General features: G+C 43.9%; 1 protein-coding gene across 1 annotated transcript in view; it reads right to left on the bottom strand.

Moving 5' to 3' along the window:
- The window catches only part of LOC147025423 (voltage-dependent T-type calcium channel subunit alpha-1G-like), a 347,934-nt gene that overhangs the window by 222,944 nt on the left and 102,546 nt on the right, over positions 1 to 22,444 (bottom strand). Inside the window, exons 9-12 of the mRNA XM_085886389.1 lie at positions 20,191 to 20,342; positions 19,767 to 19,952; positions 16,025 to 16,142; positions 12,724 to 12,879 (exon numbers count right to left, since the gene is read on the bottom strand). Of these exons, the coding sequence (XP_085742515.1) occupies positions 12,724 to 12,879; positions 16,025 to 16,142; positions 19,767 to 19,952; positions 20,191 to 20,342 (612 nt within the window). The remainder of the gene's footprint in view (positions 1 to 12,723; positions 12,880 to 16,024; positions 16,143 to 19,766; positions 19,953 to 20,190; positions 20,343 to 22,444) is intronic.

Raw genomic sequence — 22,444 nt, 5'->3', positions numbered from 1 at the left:
ATCAATCATGTAAACCTCTGTAACAATGCACATTGTCATAAAGCTTATATGTATATGTATATATGTATATATATACATATATATATATATATATATATATATATATATATATATATATATATATATATATATATATATATATATATTGTATGCACGTCAGGTTCACCCAAGTAATTATTGCTTGCAATCTGCAAGCGTGCCCCACTATTAATATAATATTTGTCTCATTTGTTGGAGCAATGTTAATCCAATAAGCTGAGATGATGACATTTTGATTTCTTCAGAACATGAAGTTAGTTAGCTTCATCATTCCAAGAACAGCAGTGAACTGCATCGAACATTGCATTGTTTAAAACACATGTAATCCCCAGCTAAATTGCCTGGTGTTTCCGTGGTGAATTAATCGATTACATTTTCAGGGAACATGCAGGGACCCAGAGCTCTCTCTGTATGCTGGCTCAGATGGAGCAGGAAGCAAAGCCCAAGCGCTTCGTAAGACATGCATCTCCACATGCCAGGCAGCAGGGCAGGGTACAAGGCGAGGGTGGGGGTGTAGGTGAGAGGGGGTAGTATGTGCTCACACCGTGCAGGATTGTCAAACAGATCCGGAAATCATATCCAAAGTCACGTGCTTCACTTTCAGCAAGCTGTGTCCACAAGCAAGGAAAATTTCGGTCTCCGTCTTCAATTTGGCAATGAATCAATCAAACTTTGGCCAATTTCACTGCAGCACTTTACCCGACTGCTCACAGAATTTCTCGCTGCGCTGAGGTCTGCTTCTCTGGCCGTTTACAGAGCAAACTGCTTTATGCTTCAATTTTAGGGTCAAAAGAGATCAATGTTATGAGCCACAGGGCACACTGGGCCATAAACTCCGGAAAGATCTGGATGGAGACCTATAAGTGCTTTTTGAGGCATAAAGATATGGGAAGCTTGAGAGAAAAGCACCAGGTAAGGTCCTTTTTGAGGTGAAACAACACAGCATGCTCTTTGGGCCTTGTTCCTTTGCACGATGCCCAAGCTTGACAAACATGGGTCACGTGCCACTCGATATTCCGATCGAGCACGAGGTTGAAAATCAGGGCTTTTTACCTGCTCACTGTCGGAAAGTTTCGTTTTCTGAGTTCGAAGAGAGATTCAAGGGAGCCATGTCAATTATAGGGAAACAGAGCTCTGTTATTATGAACAAGATGGACACATTAACCAGCACTCCAAGCACCATTAGTGAGGGAAGCACTTGTAATAAAATAAAATAAACAACACTCAAAATATCCCTTCCACAGCATCTCGACATCTGCATACAAAAGCAATGAAAATAAATCGGCAAAAAATTATAACAATAATGGATATAATCTGTTATGCTCAAGACCATAATGAGAAACAGCAATTTAATAGCAAGATGTATAATGGTGAAAGCAATAGCCACAATGGTAATCAAAACAAGTTTATTTTGATTACCATTGCTATAAACCGTAATGGTCACAATGACAAGTGGTGCTTCGTTGCGAGCGGTTTAAATACCCCATCCAGTTGTTTTGTGGTTATTCGAAGCCGACAGGCAAGCCAGCACTATTGGAACTACCACTCATTGTGGACCATAGTTTCAATGAGGCTATGGATGAGCAATGTCATCAGATTACAAAATTCAGGGTACATAAATTACATTTCAGCTTTATATGGTCCTGGGTCTTGGTGATGTAATGATTGGAGATCTGCTCTGAGCCTGGGAGGTTGGTGGATCGAACCCTGACCGAGTCATAACAAACACTTTTAAAAATGGTATGGGCTGATTCCTTGCTTGATGCTCAGCATTTAAAAATGAAAGAGCAGAGACAGGTCTGGCAGGATTGCTGAGCACTCACTTCTGAGCTGTCCAGCCTGGGGTCAAATCTCAGCCTGGCTACAAACTGTCATCCGTGGGAAGGCTGAGGCATCAATTTGTGTGCCATCCCTCAGATGGACGTTAGACTGGGCATTCCGTCTGCCCGCACTAGTTGGTGGACCTGAAAGATACCACGGAGCAAGCAAGCTATTGCTGGCACCATGAACAAATTCCAAATTATTGTCCTAACTTACAGACGGATTTGCATCATCAACACTGCCTCGCCCGCAGCCAATGATCCTACTCGCAGCCTTGTGCTGGATAACAACAAAAAAAAAGCCCAGACAAACAAATATAGGTTAATGATCACTGCCAAAGCTCGATGGGCGTACTGGCCTCCTCCTGTGTTGAAATTCCACATAAGACAACTCATTAAACACCATCATATGGTGGCCATCGACAGTGGTTAAAAATAAATTGAACATGATGGCAGCCAGGTGACTTTTGTTGAATGGAACAAACAAAAAAAGGATGGCGATCATCAATGGCTGAAACACAAATTGAGAGATTGCTGCGTTAAATGGTGATTGCTGCATTGCCATAGCACCCAATATTAAACACTGGAAGCATTCCACTTATATATAACACCTGAACTAAAGTGCTTCTGGCTCACTATCAACATGGAATCGAGTATTTTCCGCTTCATTATCTCCGCCACCAAAGGTGGACGGAAGCTATGTGTTCACTTTCTGTTTGTTTGTCTCTCTGTTTGTCTATGAGCAGAATATCCCAAAAAGTTGTGCATGAGTTATGACAAAACTAGGTGGATGAGTTGGGTAAGTGACAAGAACAAGTTGATTAGATTTTGGTGAACGTCCGGATGCACATCCTGCCTGTCAGTGAGATACAACAATTGAACCATTCAGCCTGGTGGAGGTGTACGTGCTCTACCGAGTTTCGCTGTTCGAGTTGTTTTTGAGATGCCATGATTTTCATTGCACATTGACAACCGTTACTTCTCCATCCCAGAGGTGTAAATGAAGCAGATTAATAAAAATAGGACCACGCATCCTGAAGCTCACTTTGATGAGGAGCAACAGTCACTCAAACCCCCGCAACCACCCTTCGACGCTGATTTTTTTTTTAATGCTGTGAACAAACTTTGCTCCATCATGGGTGATGAAGGTTGTGGTCAGGTTTAATCGAAATTGTGTGTGTAGTTTTGGAAAAGAGAGCAAATACCTATTTGGGGGGTATAACCCCCCTCCCCCCCACCCATAAACCCCCTGAAATGAGTGCAGATTTTGATGCGGTCAATACACCCTTGTTAGGCATCAGATATGAAGCTGTGGCCAAGTTTCATCAAAATCATGTGTTTGGTTCAAGCGATAATGACTGAAGTGTCTATGGACTGACTCACTCACTCACTCAACTGCAGACATTGCTCGATCGCATCAGCTCACCAGACTAAAGTCCATTATTTTTGAATCTTGCTATTAATAATCATGGGAGTAACAAATTTGATTCCTGTTGTTTGTTTTCTCTGTTATTATGCCTCCCCCTTTAGATAGGGGGAGGCTTATCGGTGTTTTTGAGTTTGTTTCTACAATTACTGCCCCCAATTTTTAATGGTACCCCAGAATTTCTTAAACCCCTCAGAGTACTCAACCACCATTTCAGTTTTTCTCCCTTTTTTCAGCCAAATTCAGAGCTGTATCTCTCATCCGGCTGGGACTTTCGGAATGAAAATTTGCATCAATAATTGGAATAAATGTATGCGGGGTTGACATAATTTTTTTGACCTTCACCTAATTTTAAGGGCATTACCCAATTATAGACATTTTAACATTTTTCACCAAAACTCGACAAGATTTGTCTGATGGGAACGAAATTGCCCTTTCTCGATAGCCGAGAGTGAGTCGCATTTACGCTTCATTTGCTCCATAACCCTCAAGGTTAAAGGTCAAGGTCAAATGGCAGTTTGAAAAAAATACCACGTGTTTTTTTTGTCATTGCTCCATTTCGCCAATGCGGAATCTGAAAGACCGCTTGGCCTTACAAGATGTTCTTGCATCATAATAGTGTACCTGCACTGATATTGTGCGCCTGATATTTGATTTGTGTCCTTGACCTATTTTTTGGGATTGTGACCTAATTAACAAAACACCTTTTTGATCACAACTTGAATAATTTACCTGCGATTTTCATGATGTTGAGTTTTATGGATAGATTGTAGAAGGGGACACATTTTATTAATTTGCACTCTGTCCATAATTGTTGAAGGTCAAGGTCATATAGTGGTCCAAAAAAAACCTATGGCCATCATTGGATCAAGGGCCAAGTGTAAGTCGAGGGTGATCACCAAGGGTAAGCCTCCCCTGGGGGAGGTTTATCCTTGGTGATGGCTTTGTGGTCGCAGACATCTAGTTGTTATTGTTACTAGTATGGGCCCGTAGGGGCGGGCCCGTATGTGCGTAAACGATAACTGGATTGGGGCATTATTTCAATTAGATTGGACCAACCGTATCATAAATGGCCAGAACTTGGGAAACACCTGGGAAATATATTCAGGTCCCCAGCGTCAATTTTGACATCATATCAAATGAAGAAGAATTTATCCCTGTGTCGTAAGAGGTGAACAGGGTTGCGTCAGGAAGGGCATCCAGCGTAAAACATGTGCCAAATCACTATGCGGATCATATGGATGATCCGCTGTGGCGACCCCGAACGGGAGTAGCCGAAAGAAGAAGAAGAAGATCAAATGAAGAAGAATTGTGACGCCCCCCTCTCTCTGGCCGCCCCCTCGCTCCCCCTCCTCTCGCCCCTCCTCTCTCCATCCTCCTCTCTCGCCCCTCTCTCTTGCCCCCACTCTCACCCCTCTCTCGCCCCTCCTCCCTCCCCCTCTCTTGAATTGTGACGCCCCCTCTCTCTCACCCCCTCTTTCCCCCCTCTCTCCCTCCCCTCTCTCACTCCCTCTCTCACTCCCTCTCTCACTCCCTCTCTCACTCCCTCTCTTCCCCCTCTCTCACCCCATCTCTCTCCCCCTCTCTCCCCCTCTCTCACCCCCTCTCTTCCCCCTCTCTCACCCCTCTCTCTCGCCCCCTCTCTCTCGCCCTCCTCTATCCCCCCTAGTCTCGCCCCTCCTCTCTCCCCTCTCCTCTCTTGCCCCACTCTCATCCCCCCTCTCCCGTCCCCCGTCTCTCGCCCCCCTCTCTCGCCCCCCTCTCTTGCTCCCCCTCTATCCCCCCTAGTCTCGCCCTTCCTCTCTCCCCCCTCCTCTCGCAGATATTGGTCGACAGATAAATGGCCGTAACTTGGGAACTGCTCGTCCGATTAATATCAAACCTCAAAAAGGCACATCAGCGGGTCCCCAGCAATATTCCTGGCAAGTTTCAATCAGATCGGACCGTCAATCGTGCAAATAAAAAATAAATAAATAAATAAATAAATAAATAAATAAATAAACATTAATTGTGACGTCATTCGTGATGTCATAGCACCGTGTCTTGTCATTGGTCGACAGATAAATGGCCGTATCTTGGGAACCGCTTGTCCGATTTATATCAAACCTAGAAAAGGCAGATCAGTGGGTCCCCTGAAATATTCCTGGCAAGCTCACCGGCATGTGGGCGTGTGCGGAATTCCATGCCTCAGGCGGTGTGGATTTCGCACCAAATATGGTCACGAAGCGTTTTGTTCTGGCTTGGCGCCAAATACGGGTATGCGTCATTTTCCGCCCAACGGGAGCAGGCGACGGGGGAGTGGACCATGCCCCAAAAAGACAATGGAAAAAGCTATAAATAATTGCGTCCGGTCTGATCGAGCGTGCTTCTGTCTGGTCTGCGGCTGACTGCATCGTGCGCATCCGAGGCATCTCGTCTGGCGCATTACTACAAGAGGTCGACTATCTCATCACAGGAGATCACCTCATCTCGCCTCCCTGGGTTTGGCCACCCAGGTCCGTTCTCTGGCGACTGGTGCTCCGGAAAGGTGCGGACGTCGAGCCGCGCGAACCAGGTAGCCAGCACGTTCTCTTCCCTCCGAGCTGAAGGGGCAATAAAGACCTCGAGGTCCATCTCCTTCTGGGTATCTGTTTGTGCGTGTGTTGTCCATGGGCCCTGTCTCTAAGTAGAATTGTTAAGTGCTTTTTGTTGTGCATTATTTGCATTGCTTATTCGGATAACTCTGCCCTTACGTGCTCCCCTCGTCCCCCGACTATTGTTAATAAATTCCCCTCTTGTTGAATGTACCCCCTTGTTCTTTGTCATTTCTGCCATTGGTTTGCCACGGTGCATATTGGGGATTAGGAAGGCCGTTGTTGCCCTAATTGTGCATTTGGACCGATGGGCCTTGGTAACCATCCGCTAGGGTTACACACGGTTCGAGCACGGTAACGGCTCGTTCCGCTCGAGGCCTGCCGAGGGTGTGAATTCCCCGGAAAGCTTTGCCATGTGGATACTTAGGTATATTGAAGTTGGCAATTAACCCTCCTCCACGCAGTAGAATTATTGGCGATTCATGGTCCTGTTAGGGGCCTGTACCTTCCAACTTATCCGAGGGTCACGACTTAAATTCCGGTGTGTTTGGTGGAGCTGACTCTACTGCTCCCTCTCGCGGTCGAGCTCACGACTGAGACCCGGCGCCACAACAATGTAATAAGAAGGCCTCTAATAAGGTAAGGTGGTGAAGCCTTCACTCCACCATTATTGGGGATTTGTGATTCGGAGTGGCCCGCAGATGAGTGCACAGATCTACTCCTGCAACACATACTTTGTGATTTGTAATGTCAACATTGCATAATGAACTTTCTCTTATGTGCAAATAAGTAATGTGCTGTGCAATACGGTGCCAGTTATATATTTAAGGATACTTCGATTTTGTGAGATGCTTGTCACTGAGGCAACCGATTCCAAGATCAATGTAATTACATTGACCCTGTAATCAGTTGCCTTGGAGGAAAGCATGTTACAAAATCAGGCGACACTGAAATGCAACAAACCGTGTGAGGTTAGTACACGAGAGCATCCAGCGAGCACCCTCCGTGATTGATGCGCAGTCCCATGTATTCGTATTGACGGTGAAATGGGCTCAAAATTGCAGTCTGTCGGGTGGTGTGTGCTGACAGAATTGTGACAATCGGGGCACAGCAGCAGATGGCATCATTTTGGTGTCATGGAATGACCTAGGTGCTTGGTCGTGCAAGAACTTTGTGGTGGAATGAGAGTGTCAGTATACACGGTTCATGATGTGAGCCGAGATGTCAGTACTGGAAGTGCATCACAAGGAGGCCCCAAGGTCAGATCTGGCCCAAAACTGGTGGGCAGAATTTATCGAATAAGAAGTCAATTTAAAATTGAGATAATAAATTTATTTGTGAATCTTGATAATAACAGAATGATGATCATTGTCATGAGAAGTTTCATTACCTCCGCCACCGAAGGTGAACGGATGTTACGTTTTCACCCCTGCCTGTCTGTTTGTCTATTTGTGAGTGGGATATCTCAAGAAGTTGTGAATGGATTTTGACGAAACTTGGTGGACAGGTTGGGTGTGTGTGTCAGGGACGAATTGATTCGATTTTGGTGAAGATCCGGATCCGGATGCAGATACGAGAATTAAATTTATTTTTTTTTAAAGACATTCTTCGCCATTCAAAGATGGGGCCAAAAACAATATACAGAATTATAACTCAAAAAGTTCGGAACAGGTTATGACAAAACTTAGTGGGTGAGTTGGGTAGATGACAAGAACAACTCCATTAGATTTTGGTTAAGATCTGGATGCAGATCTGGCCTATCAGTGGGATACAAAACGTAAACTGTTCAGCCTGGCAGAGGTATGCACTCCACCGAGTGCAGTTCTAGTTCTGGAATGCCTTTTAAATTAATTCCTCATTTGGAAAAGTAGATACATCTGATATGAGCTCTCATCGAATCCTCATACTGACCATTCATGGAGTCCGAATCGGCTATCATGGCAGCTATATATCAGTTAAGGTAGTCAAACTTTGACTTGTAAAAGATAATTTGGGATTCCAACTTGGGAATGGTCCTAAAACCTGTACTGCTTGCAAAAGACACCATAGGGTCTTTCACATCCATATTGCACACAGGACAGCCAGCTTCGCATATTTCTCCGAAGGATGGCACGCTTGTTGATTGGCCGCTCCTTGGTGGCACAGCATCATGTCAGTTTTAGTAGAATCTGATTCTGCCACGAATCCAAACATTACCAGGAATTTCGAAGCAGGAGGAGACCATTCGGACCATCCAGCCGATGCAATGGTTGCCAACCTATGGTTGTTTGTCCGTGTTCTATCATTTTATTAAATGCTAAGCATCAAGTAAGGAAGCAGCAAGTACCATTTTCAAAGTGCTCGGTGTGACTCGGCCCAGATTCGAACTACCATACTCCCAGACTCGGAGCGGACGATAGTCAAGTGCTGAACGACAGCCACAGTTATGAAAGAGTGGACTTCATCACGTGGTTTCGTGTTAGCACCACCAACTGCCGTTATTTAAATGACAATGATTATCGCCATCATCAAACACAGTGTTCCACCAATACTACACGCCAGGGTGGCATTTGGTCGTTCCATCAAAACAGCCACCGTGAGATAGCACTCGGAATCATTCCCCACTTGGAGAGATGGAGGGAGGGGGTCACACATCGCAAGCTTCAAAGGCGTTGCTTTTCTCATCAGCACTCACCAGGATGTGTTTGGGGCTTTGTGCTGAATCCACACCCAGATGATTTGAATTACATCCAGGAGATCTTCCGCGCCGGTTCCCGTGTGCGCTTATCGGGCCCCTTTCTCACTGGTGACTGCATTTCTTATGATAAATAACCCACGCAAACGCAATGGAAACATCCAGAATACTTCCATCCCACAGGGTTCAACGGACCGATTTCATGGACGTGGCCAATAAGGGTTCCGGCACACAAGAACGATAATTGTGGAGGAGAGATCAATCACAATACAAGGAGACAACAACAACAGAATCACTGTTGTGTTTGTTAAACCTGGCAGTGACGCATTGAACTAACAAATTATCTCATCTCTGGAAAAAAGGACAAACCCAAATGAGGACAAATAGGCCGGCACATTAACAGCAAGGATACCATTTACTCAGGGACGGCTGAGTAATTGCACAATAATATGTGCCACTTCTCTGGAGGAATGACATTTATGTTTCTGAAGGACAATCTATTGACATTAACCTTTAAACAGGAGCTTACATCTGGTTCAAATCCCACCTGTGACACCTGCATTAACCTGTTCTTGACAAGCACTTTTTTCCGTTATGCTCCTGGGTTTTCTCTCTGTCTGTCTGTCTCTCTCTCAATCTCTCTCTCTCTCTGTCTCTGTCTCCGTCTGTCTCTTTGTCTCTCTCTCTCTCTCGTCCCTCACACTATGTCCCCTGCTCTTGTTGGATTTTTGAGAAGCTTCGGATCGGCTGATCTTCCATGGTTTACTTGTGTACCCGAGAGGTGGTTAATGTGTTGGTTCAGGTTTCAATGAGGATGTATTTTTTTTCATTGTTTTTTATGAAGTATCATTGTCTTGTCTCATTCATACCTCTGCCACCGAAGTTGGATGGGGGTTATGTTTTCCTCCCTGTCTGACTGTATCTGTGAGCACGATATCTCAAAAAGTTGTGGAAGGATTCAGTCGAAAAAAAAAACTTGGTGGACAGTTGGGTGTGTGACAAGGACGAAATTATTCAATTTTGTGAAGACCGGGATCTGGATACAGGAATTTTTTTTTTTAAGTGATTCTTCACCATTGAGAGATGAGGCCAAAAACGAGATAGTGGCATGATATTTCAAAAAGTTGTGGATGAGTTGGGCAGGTGACGAGAACAAGCCAATTCGATTTTGGTTCATGTCCGGATGCAGATCCGGCCAATCGAGAGGATACAAAACGTAAAATGTTCAGGCTGGCGGAGGTATGCTCTCTTCCGAGTGCCGTTCTAGTTTTTATTGTTTTACGCCTCATTGTTCATTGTCATTGTCATTGTCTTCAATCATTGTTTTCACTGTTTGACGATGTATCGTTGTTTCATCGTCTTTCAGATTTCAGATCGATGCGTGGATTGGTCTCCCAGGAAAGGTAGTGGCAGCAGAGGGGGTGGATATGTTTAAATGTGATTTGGATAGGTATCTAGATGCATTGGACATAGATGGGTACATGTGGATCTTGGTTTGTGTGAATTGTGGATAGGTTATGTGCGGATGGGTAATGATACTGGGGTTTGTTAGCGCAGGCATGGTGGGCCAAATGGCCTCCTCTGTGCCACAGTTCCTTGTGTGTGTATTTCCCTTACTCAATACTATATGGAGTTTCCTTGTGAATTTAATAATTGAAAAAGCAATGTGGACATCATGGAATTGCAGCTGGGAACATGGCTGATACGTGTCAAGGAATATTTGAATTTGCAAACCGAATTCCCCTTCCCCCCCCCCCCTTCCCAAGACTGTATGCGACAAAACGTTTGAAAGATTATATAATCATTTAAGCACTCAATGGAAGACAACCAACAGGGCTCGTGTGGGTATGATCCCAGACCAGGAAGGCTCTTAATAAGGCAAGGCGGTCAGGTCTTGATGGCAATGCCTCAAAAGCAGTTTGATAGTCGGATCAGATTGTACAGAAGATCTAAAGCAAAAGCAGACAGTTGATGGACAACCATGCTATCAATAAACTATCCTACCAGGAAATAATAAATTAATTAAAAAAAAACAATGATAATTAATAATCATGATCAAAATAGTACCATATAAGCTGTTGTCCGTTCCAATAGTATTGGCTGATGGGCATGGTAATATGGGAGGTATACAATGGACCGACCAAGCGGTATAAATGAACGGCGACAGGAAGCCGCTCTTCTCCTCTCCAGATTGAGCTTGAGACGACAGGCTGAAGGCACATGTCTTGTTAACGAGCCGGCCGACCTGGGCCCAATTAAAAGTCTCACATGATTGGCTTCAAGGATTAACGCAAGTGTGTACGGTGGTTTCGCCACTAATTGACACCCTGTTATAACATGGGAAGATGGGTCATGGCCCCAGGATGCGCTTCGCTTCATCCCTCGTTTAGAGAGTGAGTGTGAGTGTGAGTGTGAGTGTGAGTGTGAGTGTGTGTGTGTGTGTGTGTGTGTGTGTGTGTGTGTGTGTGTGTGTGTGTGTGTGTGTGTGTGTGTATGCCAACATTCATAGGCATGCCCAACACAACCTCTCGTCTCACCCCACCCAGGTGGCAGCTGTTCTTGGTTGCAAATTGATCTCATTCTCCGGATCCACATTTTTACTATATGTCTAATGTATAGGGGCTCAGGTGTGAGCTGCATCCACACAATTGCAATTTCCAAACACACTGACAACGTCGAATAACGTCAGAAGCAGGGAGGAAGGGTGAAGTGAGGGGTGGGCTCGCAGAGGGGGGGAGCTGCAAAGAGATCCAGATTAATAGCAAAGCATGCTAGATCCCAGTACAGAAAATGATGAAGAGAATATAAACTGCCTTGTGCTGCGCAGCTTTTAAAACCATCACAGCTGGAGTACAAAAAAACCTATTACACACAGACTTTTGTAATAATTTCCTCCAACATGGGTAGTGGTCAATTTCGAGGTATCGCTCTGTTAGCATTTGACTTGGATACTACTTTAGGATTAAGGACAAGAGGAAGACTTCGGTCATTTGCCCTTCAAGCTGTCCTCCTACTCCCGAATGGGTAATGCAGCTCGGGTTTCTGCAACTGGGCGAACAATAGGGGCCACAATAGTGTGTTGCCATAGTTACAGCAAGACGTCATAGTTGATGCTCAATAGGCCTAAATCATGCAAAACCAATTGAAATAATCTTCCCATTCCACCCGATGCCGATGTACGTCGTACTTCGTTAGCAGCACGAAACACAAAACCTGTGCCACAATTGAGTACAATCTCGCAGAGCAAAGAGTGCATTACACGGTTTATTACAACAGAGGACGGCGTTACACGGCAATGCACATGATTTGCCTTTTCATAATAGATGAACTCCCAGCGCAAACGAGTTTTCAAATATTATGAAACCCTTCCTGAATGCATGTGGTACGAGAGCTTCCCACTCGTATTACCCAAAACAAACAATAAATCTTGAGTGAAATTCATAATAAGCAGTGCCATCACTGTTGAAATCTGGGTTTCTAGCTAATATGGGTAAGCCAGTGGCATGACTTGTTCTAATCAAAGCTTACCCTGCACTTTAATGCCCTGAGAGCTCAGCACGCGCACACACGCATGCACACACGCACACACACCTTATAGATGTTATTTCATGCGTGCATAAAATTGATGCATCATTCATCAAATGTGCAGCACGTCACCATAGGAACCACAAGCGCGACGCCAGCAAATGACGTCCTATTCTCCTGGACGTGACAGGTATGTTTGCATGCACCGACCGATATCACAGTCTCCGAAGGCCGGGGATCCCTCGGGCGTTAGTTCAGGCTAATTGCAGGGCTTTCATTGCAAATCAATGTAAACTCCATGGTAAGATAAAAAAAAAAATACATACATATATATATTCATGCGAGAGACCTGAAATAAGCCAACATGTACTTAAGCAAATGCATCCACATAAGACTCAATTTTCAGGAACAATTTCATCGCCCACCACCACCACCCCCACCCCCCTTTCCCAACCAATTGAACATTTACAATGCATTTTCTGTCGAACCACACAGACAGATCAACGGAAACAAAAGGCCTTGTATTGTTGTTTTAATTTAATTTTTTGTCCCACTTCAAAAAAACCAGGGAAAACTGCAAACAGAGGAAACAAAACGTGAAAATGTTGAGAATACCACATAAGACTGCATCGCTCTCCCATTAATCAGTTTGATCGACAGCCTCACCTCTGCTTGAAAGCCCTCCACAAGAATGGCCACCAGCAGGTTGAAAAGTACGTAGTTGCCGAACGTCATCAGAAGGATGAAGTAGAGGGCTGCCCACGGTGATGTGGAAGCCATGCCATTGTACAAGACAGCGTTCCAGTCCTCCTGTGTAAGGATCTGCATACATTGAGCATCGTAGCATTCATTTTGATGTTTCCAAACGTCACTGATCAAATGCACGCAGTATCGGCTGACATGCCGTATGGCGAGCATTCATACTGCAAGATGCGGAGATGCTACATATAACAGATAATCATTTCACTGGTATTGTTAATATAATAGAAAGGATAGAATATGGAAAGAGATAAGTATCTGAAATATATATATATATATATATATATATATATATATATATATATATATATATATATATATATATATATATATATATATATATATATATATATATATATCCCATGGATTAGACCTCGAGAGCAAATTCCAAAACTAGAACGCCAGTGGTGGAACACATTCCTCTGCCAGACTGAACAGCAACTGCTCTGTATCCCACTGGTAGGCTGAATCAGCATCCAGATCTTAACCAAAATCTCATCCATTCGTCCTTGTTGCACACTCAAACTGTCCATCAAGTTTCATCAGAATCTTTCCTTAACTATTTTGAAATATTCGGCTCACAGACAGACAGACCAACGAACTGACAGAGACAGATGAATAGACAAATGAAAAAAATAAATAAATCACTCATTGAGCGACACTTGGCGAAACCGAACGGCACTCAGTCGAGCACGTGCCTCCGCCATGCTTGTCACACACCCAACCTGTCCACCAAGTTTCATCCAAATCCATCCACAACGATTTCAGATATCGTTTTATATATCGATTTTGGTCCCATCTCTCAATGGCGACGAATCACTTATAAAATTCTCAGATCCGGATCCGGATTCGGATTTTCACCAAAATTAAGCGTTTGCTCTCCTTGGCCAGTTCCCTACAGACACATAACATTTCAAAACGATTGCTGGAAAACTGTGGCCAAACATCGTGTGACAGACAAACAGACGACAGACAGACAAAACAGATAGACAAACGCTGCAGACAAACATCCTTGGCGAACCATTCTTTTTCCAATTAACAAACAGGGGTGAAAACAAGCTCCATCCACATACAGTGGTGGACGTAACAAATGTGAAAGGCTGATGATAATTGCTTGTTTCCTCTCCAGACATTCTTAACTACCTGGTGTACACACCCAGGTCATACACCTTTAATAACCGTGCAGGTATCGACCCAATCCGTACGTGAATAGATCCAGGATACGGCAGTGTTTTGTCTGGGAAGATTACCGTCCTCATTTTCCCCCTGGTGTTACATAATGACTCAAATCTTATTAAATGACATGATGTCTCGATCTCCATGATATACAAACCCGACAACGCCACAAAAACCAGCTACTTTGATCCTGATAAGTAAAAGAGGTCATGTTTGGTTTCTCGCAACAATAAAACATTTGTTTTAACACTCAAAATGTTCTTTTTGTGTTATTACATTCCTGATGTCCCACAACAGATGTTCATTTTGAACAAAAGCCGAACCCTTCGTTTATCTGTCTGTTGAAGGTATTTCAATTTGTGATGCCGTTGGATCTATTCAAGGACAAAAACCAAACAAATGTGCTACTTGTAACTTCATATGGAACAAAAGAGGTGCATAAAAGGTGTTAGGTTGTGCAAACAAAAGAGGTGCAAAAATACTGTGCAAAAATTTGGGATATTCTCATGATTTTCACACTTTTATAGGTGAATTCGTCAAATCATCAGTGATAAGTCATATATGTGTTTATTATTGTAAATTAACAGCATTTATAAATTCACGTGAAAAAAAACTGCTTTAGTGAATAACAAGAACAGTGTCATGTTATAGTTTTAGTCAACACTTTGTGCGTCGTCCGTACTTTGCCTTCTTGAATGCCATCACTCTTTTACCCATGGTTCCTGCAATCGACCGAATCATTCTTTCAGGAATATCGTGCCAAATATCCTGCAGTATATTGTACAGTCCTTTAAGGTTAGTTGGATTCCTATTGTTCTTGTCTGTTTCCCGGTAATTCCATATGGCCGTGATGGGACTCATGGAAAGACTCTGGGGTGGCCATTCTAACGCTCGGAGCACACCGGCTGTAACCCTGTTCTCCAAGTACTGTTTTACTTCATTGGAAGTGTGTTTTGGATCATCACGTTGTTGGAAAAGGAATCGTCTTCCAATTAAACGATTTCAACCTCGGAATCGCATGGTGCTGCAGTATCTGCTTGTACTACTCTTCTGTTCACAGCCCATTGATTTTTACAAGTTTTCCTTCACCAAAAACTGAGATACAGCCCCATGTAGTCACAGAGCATTCTCTGTGTTTATCAGTAGTCTGCAAACATTGTGTGTTGTCGCATTCTCCGGGTCTTCGCCAGACAAAATGGTGTCTCTTTGATCCAAAAATGTTCAAATGTGGCTTCATCAGATCAAAGTACCCGATTCCATTGTTCAGTTGCCAAATCTTGGCATTGCCTTGCAAATTTCAATATTTTCACCTTATCCTGTGGTGTCAGCAGTGACAGCACTCTGCCATGAAGACCTGCTGCAATTAGCCCTCAGAGCACAGTGCTGGACAAGATGAAACTGGTCAGGCTTGCTCTCATTTCATTTATCAGCTGCTGACTCGATCTTCTTCGATTGCATAAGCCGAACACCTTCAAGCGCTTATCTTGCCTTAAATGATGATTGGATTAACCTGAGACAAAAATGATGACGACGACAATCCTGTGATGGTTGTGCTTGAAGCATCACCCACCACAATGCCTTGACATCATGTGGCATGGCAAACGCTTTGAGAAACATCAAATTCTGATTGGGCTGAATGGAAGAAAAGGAGGAGTTGGAAGTACATTTTGATGTCACAAGCAGAATTGTAAAACATGCTTATTTATGCCAAAAATGTTTGGTGACAATGCATGAAATTGTGAGACAGGAGACAATAACATGTAAAAACACAGACAGACAAAGTGACAGACACTGTCTAATGTTGAAGATAGATTTTGCCCAACTACATTGTGCGGAAACTTTGAGTCAAACTATGATGCTAATAAATGGGGTTCCATCAATACCTGCTTAACATGTACTTTACACATGGAATTAAATGTCAATGATGAAAAATATTTAATTTTAAAAGATACCTGAGTCTCTCACAGTCTTAGTTCCCTTTGTTGAAACTGAAATTTAACCTTTGGAAACTCGAGCAATTAGCTTGGCTCACCTGGAACACTGTGACAATGGCCCAGAGCAACGAGTCGAAGTTTTTGCGGTCAGACAGCGTCTCACCATTTTCCATCTTCAAGCTGAACTTGCAGCCAAACAAATGCATTCCCAGGATGCTACAAGATGAACAAGATAAACACAAACACAAACGTTACAAGAAATAAGTGAAGGGAAGTTCTTCAAAATAGGCATCCAAGAACTGGTTGATCACACAACATGCTCTTCCAAGATTTTATTTGATTCAGTGTTACGACGTGGTACACGTTGGCAATTTTAAAAGATTGGGAGTTATATTGCTACGGTTGTGGGGGTAGATGGAGGAATTTCATAGCAAAGTTCGGATTGTATAGAGTTGCTTGATCCGTGGAAGTGGAGGAGACATCTCGATGTAAATGAAGTCAGGAAACTGCGAGTGTTACTTGTCACCATACAGGGGGTGGTACTGTGTTAATTAGACAGGGATTAAGGCCAATGTCCCCCACTATGTAATTGCCCCCTCTGACCTTTTCCTCCATTTTTGCATTTACAAGCCAGAAATGAAATAATTATGGTTGTCGTTTTGAAAATGACAACCATAATAACATGCCGCACATCCAAGTAAGCAAGAAGTGCCCCTTCCCGGTTTCGTACCAGCAAGTCACGCTCCCAAGGCTTATGATTGGTGAGTGTGACGCGAGGGAGAGGGGGTTATGATTGAAGAGCAGACAGGTGTAGTGAGAGGACACGGTTAGTGAGAAAGGTGGCTGGGACAGAGGATCTCGCTTTGCTGTCCTCTCAGCACGACAAAATGGCTGAGCGATTCTCACGTCGTGCTGTAAAATTTGCCCGCGTGTTGGACAAGACACGAGTCATTGACTGTTTGGCTGAACCATGAAGTGCGTACGTTTCTGAAGAGGGAAGCAGAGTATGCCTCGTGGCCTTATCACAGGGCCTCAGAGATTGTCTCGTCATGTGATTGAGGAAGGTGGACGATCGCTGCGAGCAAACCTGTTGCAAGAGAGGACATTCGGCATATTCGTTCATGAGAAGAAGCTGCATGGCGGTTGGTGAGCGCTGGTGTTGAATACCACCTTACGAATTATCTCACTACGTTTCCCCCCCAGAGAGCGACTCGGCGCCATGTTGGGCGCGTCTTCCCATGCAGGACAAAGCGGCTCGACCCCAAAGCTCAATATGAAGGGAGGATTTTCTTTTATTTGGTTTTTCCCCTTGTTTGTATTAAAGTCCGTGTGTCGAGACGCCTTGACTTTCGACTTTAACTGACCTCACGTTTTATTTTTACAATTTGAATTATTAGCTTTGTAAATACTTGATCAATTTTCATTAAATCCCCGTGTTTATTTTAAGTTGCTGGCGTCCGTGTATCCGTCGTCGGTTCGAGTATAAACCCTTTGTGCAGTGCGTGCATCCATCTGCTCCGTCCACGACTGCCCTTTCCTTCCCGCGCACACAATAATCTCCCAGGATCATGTGTTCGCCTATCAGAAAAACCGCTCGGTGATCCGGCCTGGTTGGTGTTACCCGCCTGTCCACCATAAGTGGGTCGGGGGGATTAACCTAACCGCCAGACCCACGACAATATCATTGGTAACACGTCATCTTGGGAGGTGATGTTGAAATAATTTCATTTTTGTTTGAGTTTTTCTGAAACCACGACAACATACAAGATGCTTCATGTTTACGGAAATGGATATTGGAAATATGTTTTGTTTTTGCTGTGGCATTTAATCAGTGTTTCTCTAAGAACAAGAACCATACGTTCCCATCGATATCAACACAAAGACTGCATTATCGGTTGTTAAAATTTGCCATTTTTCAGCATGTCTTGTGCCAGGAGATGTGAGAACAACCTCTGTTGGTGGTTGACACAATAGTCTGATTCAAATGAGCCAAGTGTGTGACAAATCCACCCTTTGATGACCAACAAACATCACCCATCGTCTTCCCTCTGTAGCCTTAAAATGCAGAGCGATTGAACTCGACAGCTGGACATGGAGTTGTTGAACAATGTTCAGAGACAAAGTATTACAGGCCTGAAATTGATTTATCAAAGAATAAATAAAAGGAATAAAATGAAAAGTGATAAAAATTCAAATCAAGGGCATTGGAATAACTATATCTTCTTCATTGCATGAAGCACATGGCTGCTGGGGGAAGAGATGCGCCGGTGATGCAGTGCCCTCCAACTCCTTTTCGCATGTTAGAGCAGAAATTTGCAACCCTTTCAACCCTGAGGTCTTTGGGCTTTTGGTTCCCCCACCATGGGCTCTCTGGAGAAAAAAACGGCCACTCAGGTACATGGAGGTTTGAATAGCGGCCGGTAAACCAGCTGCTCAGGTATATGGAGGTTTGCATAGCGGCCGGTAAACCAGCCATTCGGGTATCTGGAGATTTGAATAGCGGTCGGTAAAACCGGCTACTCAGGTATATGGGGATTTGAATCGCGGTCGGTAAAACCGGCTACTCAGGTATATGGAGATTTGAATAGCGGTCGGTAAAACCGGCTACTCAGGTATATGCAGATTTGAATCGCGGTCGGTAAAACCAGCCACTCAGGTATATGGAGATTTGAATAGCGGTCGGTAAAACGGCGACTCAGGTATATGGAGATTTCAATAGCGGCCAGTAAAACCGGCTACTCAGGTACATGGAGATTTCAATAGCGGCCAGTAAACCATCCACTCAGGTAAATAGAGATTTGAATAGCGGTCGGTAATACGGCTACTCAGGTATATGGAGATTTGAATATCGGTCGCTAAAACCAGCTACTCAGGTACATGAAGATTTCAATAGCGGCCGGTAAATCGGCTATTCAGTTATATGGAGGTTTGAATAGCGGTCGGTAAACCAGCCACTCAGGTATATGGAGATTTTAATAGTGACTATTGAAGCAGCCGCTCCAGGGTTCACAGCATTTTGGGTGCTGGCGATCTTCAACATCCACCAACCGATGCTACAGGTACTTTGATTTTCAAATGATGCTAATAAGCAGGGTTCCATCACAATATGCTTAACAGGTACTTTCACTCATGGAATTAAGTGTTACTGACGTCCCTGCCGATGGGACAACCAGTTTTAACGTCGTACATCTGAAACACGGCGCATCACGCTGCATGCGAAACAACAGAATGACGGTTAATATAAGGGTCGAACCCAGGCGATACGGCTCTTCGGTAAATGTAGAATCACTATGTGAAATGAGTTTACGGTATTTCCATTCTGCAATGTCAAGGACAACTGGAACCATCAAACCAGTGCGATCTGTTATTTGGGGGTAAAAAAAATATTCATTGCGGGGTTTTCAGAGAGAGCTAATTGGAACAACATCGTTGAGTTCTTGCCAAGACGATTCTAAAGCAGAAAGAGCACTTTTGTTTTCCATTTATTCAGCGGTCGAAAAACTGTTTTTACATCCACAGTATTCATCAATATGCACCGAAAGTGTCTCCGAAATGATAATCGCTCTCGATGCTTATTATTTCAGGATGAAGATGGCATTAACCTTGCCATGACAACCAAGCCATGCAATACTCAACGTGATTTCAAAACAGTTTTCACCACAACAATATGACGGCAATTTGCAGAGATCACCGAGATGGTTATGGAGTGTGTAAATCGTTTCTGTAAAAATATTGAGTCACGGAGCGATTGAAAACATGCAAAATGGAGCAGAATGGGTACCGGGTTTCAAAAATATTGCTTCAATTAAGGCAATGCGACCATGATCAGCGATGACTCACCTGAATATGAAAATGAAGAGCATCAGGAGCATGCAGAACGTGGCCACATTGTCCATGGTTCGCATGAGTACGAGCAGTTGGCGACGCAGTGCAGGCAGGAAGCGCACAAGCTTGAGTACGCGAAGCAAGCGAAATGTACGCAACACGGACAGTCCACCTCCTTCCTGCCCCACAATCTCCCACACGCTGCAACAGAGGAAAGAGACTTCGGTTGAAGGAAGAAAAATGAGGACGACACGGGAAATCTCGGTTTAACTTGGCCGAGGCCTACACCTAAAGCCAGTGTCAGCACTTCACTGAGGAAACAATGAAACCCTAGATTAGGATAGCTTTTCAATTTAAGTGTTTTTTTTTTTTAAATGGAATCTCTATTTTGACAGGCAACGGACAACTTCAACAAAAAAGAAAAGTGGGCAACCAACACCTGATGATAACTATAACCCCATCGAAGATGCTGTAAGGGTTTTTGATGTAGTCCAGGATTCCATAAGCCAGAATCTTGATCAACATCTCCAGGGCAAACATGCTGGTGAAAACCACATTGCTGATCTCAAGAGCACTTGTCAGTTCATCAGGCTGTGGGAAAGAGACGTGGGGTTAGAGGTCTTTGATCGATGGGTTGGAAATCACTGAAGCAGCTCCTTTAGGCTCTTAACATCTCTTGGTTGTATTCCTTTGATGTCTCAGAAAATAAACCCAGGAAGAGAACCAATGATCAGATCACCGAGAGCATGCAAGTGGTCGACGCAACAAAATACATACCTGGCCTCATCACCAAACTCAAGATTATACACAAGTAGGCACCTCCTCACCTCTGGTGGCATGCTCAGCTCCAAGTTGCTTTGTGTTTTACCAGTGAGTAGTAGGACTATGAGTATTCCCATATAATACAGGTGGAAGAGCATGGTGGTGATAAAATAAGTAAAGGGGTGAAAAAGGGGTGAAGGATACAGTGAAAAAGTTTGACAGGGGAGTGGTGAAGGAGACAAGACAAATAAGGAGAAAGTGGAGTGGGGGGGGGGAAGGGAAGGGTGTTGATGGTAGAGGGAGACGGGCAAGCAAAAATGCATTTTACATATTAATTTGCAAATGGCTTGCAATATCAATTAACATTATGATGATTATTTAAAAAAAAAAACAAAAAAAAACCATAATTGCTGTTACAGCAGCTTCTCACAAAACAGGCTTAAATGGCAACGGAGTGTTGAGAAAGGCAGTAAATGCAAGGTCGTTATCATAATAAACAGAAGGCACCCCAACATACAATAAACATCGTAATAGCAATGACAGAAAGCATCGGTGTGCTCAGATACGAGGAAACCTGGAAAAAACAGCCTCAGCTGCAGAAATTACCTGTATTTTGCCTTACCTGTGATCACTCGATCACTGTTATCAGTCAATGATCTGAGCACACCGATGTGTAACTCAGTCAGAAACATGGTCTTGATTATTTAAAGGAAAACCAAACCTAAAAACGGTTAAAATACTTATTATTTGCGTACAAAGTCAAGGCTCATGGAAGAGATCGAATACAGAACGCATCAGGACTCAATATAACGAAAGGAACAGCAGAAAGAGAAGACCGGTAGAAACACCAACAGGATGGCCGAGGGATAAAATAGACGGAGATGGATAAACAAGAGATACAGGTGAGGATGAGGGTTAGGTGAGGATGCAGGGGATGGACAAGAAGGATACAGAAGCAAACGCTCATGAAGGAAGACTGAGATTGAAGAGAATGTGGAAGTTGGTTCCACAAGCAGGAAAGTTTTCCCAGAAGGGGATCGATGGTGGACTTCATGTGCCCTACAGATATCTGGAGGGGAACAAAGCATGGAGAGAGCAGAGGGTGCAAAACCAGAAAAGAGGTGGTGGAACACAGAGAGACCACCGACCTGTCTGTAATGACGAAGTGATATACCCATACAATCAGCTTCATCACGGGAGAATCCAATGATCTTGAAGGCTTTGGTTTCCACGGCATCATGTTGAGCAAGGTCTGAGGCAGAAGCGCCAGCGCAGAGGGGAGAGCAGCACTCCATCAATCTGCGGATGATGGCCTTGTAGGAGAATAGGAGTTGAGGTGTGCCAAAGAAGGACTTTGCATGAGGGAGGAAGCCCAGTCAGTGACTGGCTTTGGAGGCCAACTTTGAAATGCGGTTTGCCCAAGAAAGATCACGGCTATTAGTGAGACCCAAGAGTTTGAGTGAGGGAACTTCAAGAGAATTGTTACGAAAGTAGATGGGAGTGTTTGCCAGGTGGTCCTTTTGGAGAGAGATCGTGAGAATGTGAGATTTGTCAGGATTGAGAGTTTTTTGGGGAAAACCTGATGCGAGATATTTTATCATTGCTGGAGAATATCTCCCGATTGTTTATCGATCGCTAAAAATGGGTAAACATTTTCAGCAACAATCTATTTAATTTGACGAAAGGGCCTTTATGCTGTAATGTCGATGTAGAATGACAAACTAGTCCTGCTGGTGAAGGCTGGTGTCAATATGTATCGGCGGACAGGTATAACAATGGGTGAAATCAACAGAAAGTTGATCGAGGGATGCGAGCTGCCACGGGAAGCAAAGGGAAGGTGACGTTTTGTGAGTTAACCATTCGTCAAATCAAAATAATAATGATCGAGACAAGAGCAGCATTTTTGGAATTTACAGTTTCCTGGACGTAAC

Source organism: Eptatretus burgeri, chromosome 6 (assembly GCF_056783735.1).
Source record: "Eptatretus burgeri isolate ZD-2024b chromosome 6, Ebu_testis_v1, whole genome shotgun sequence".
Classification (NCBI taxonomy): domain Eukaryota; kingdom Metazoa; phylum Chordata; class Myxini; order Myxiniformes; family Myxinidae; genus Eptatretus; species Eptatretus burgeri.
This window is presented reverse-complemented; position numbering and strand designations above follow the sequence as displayed.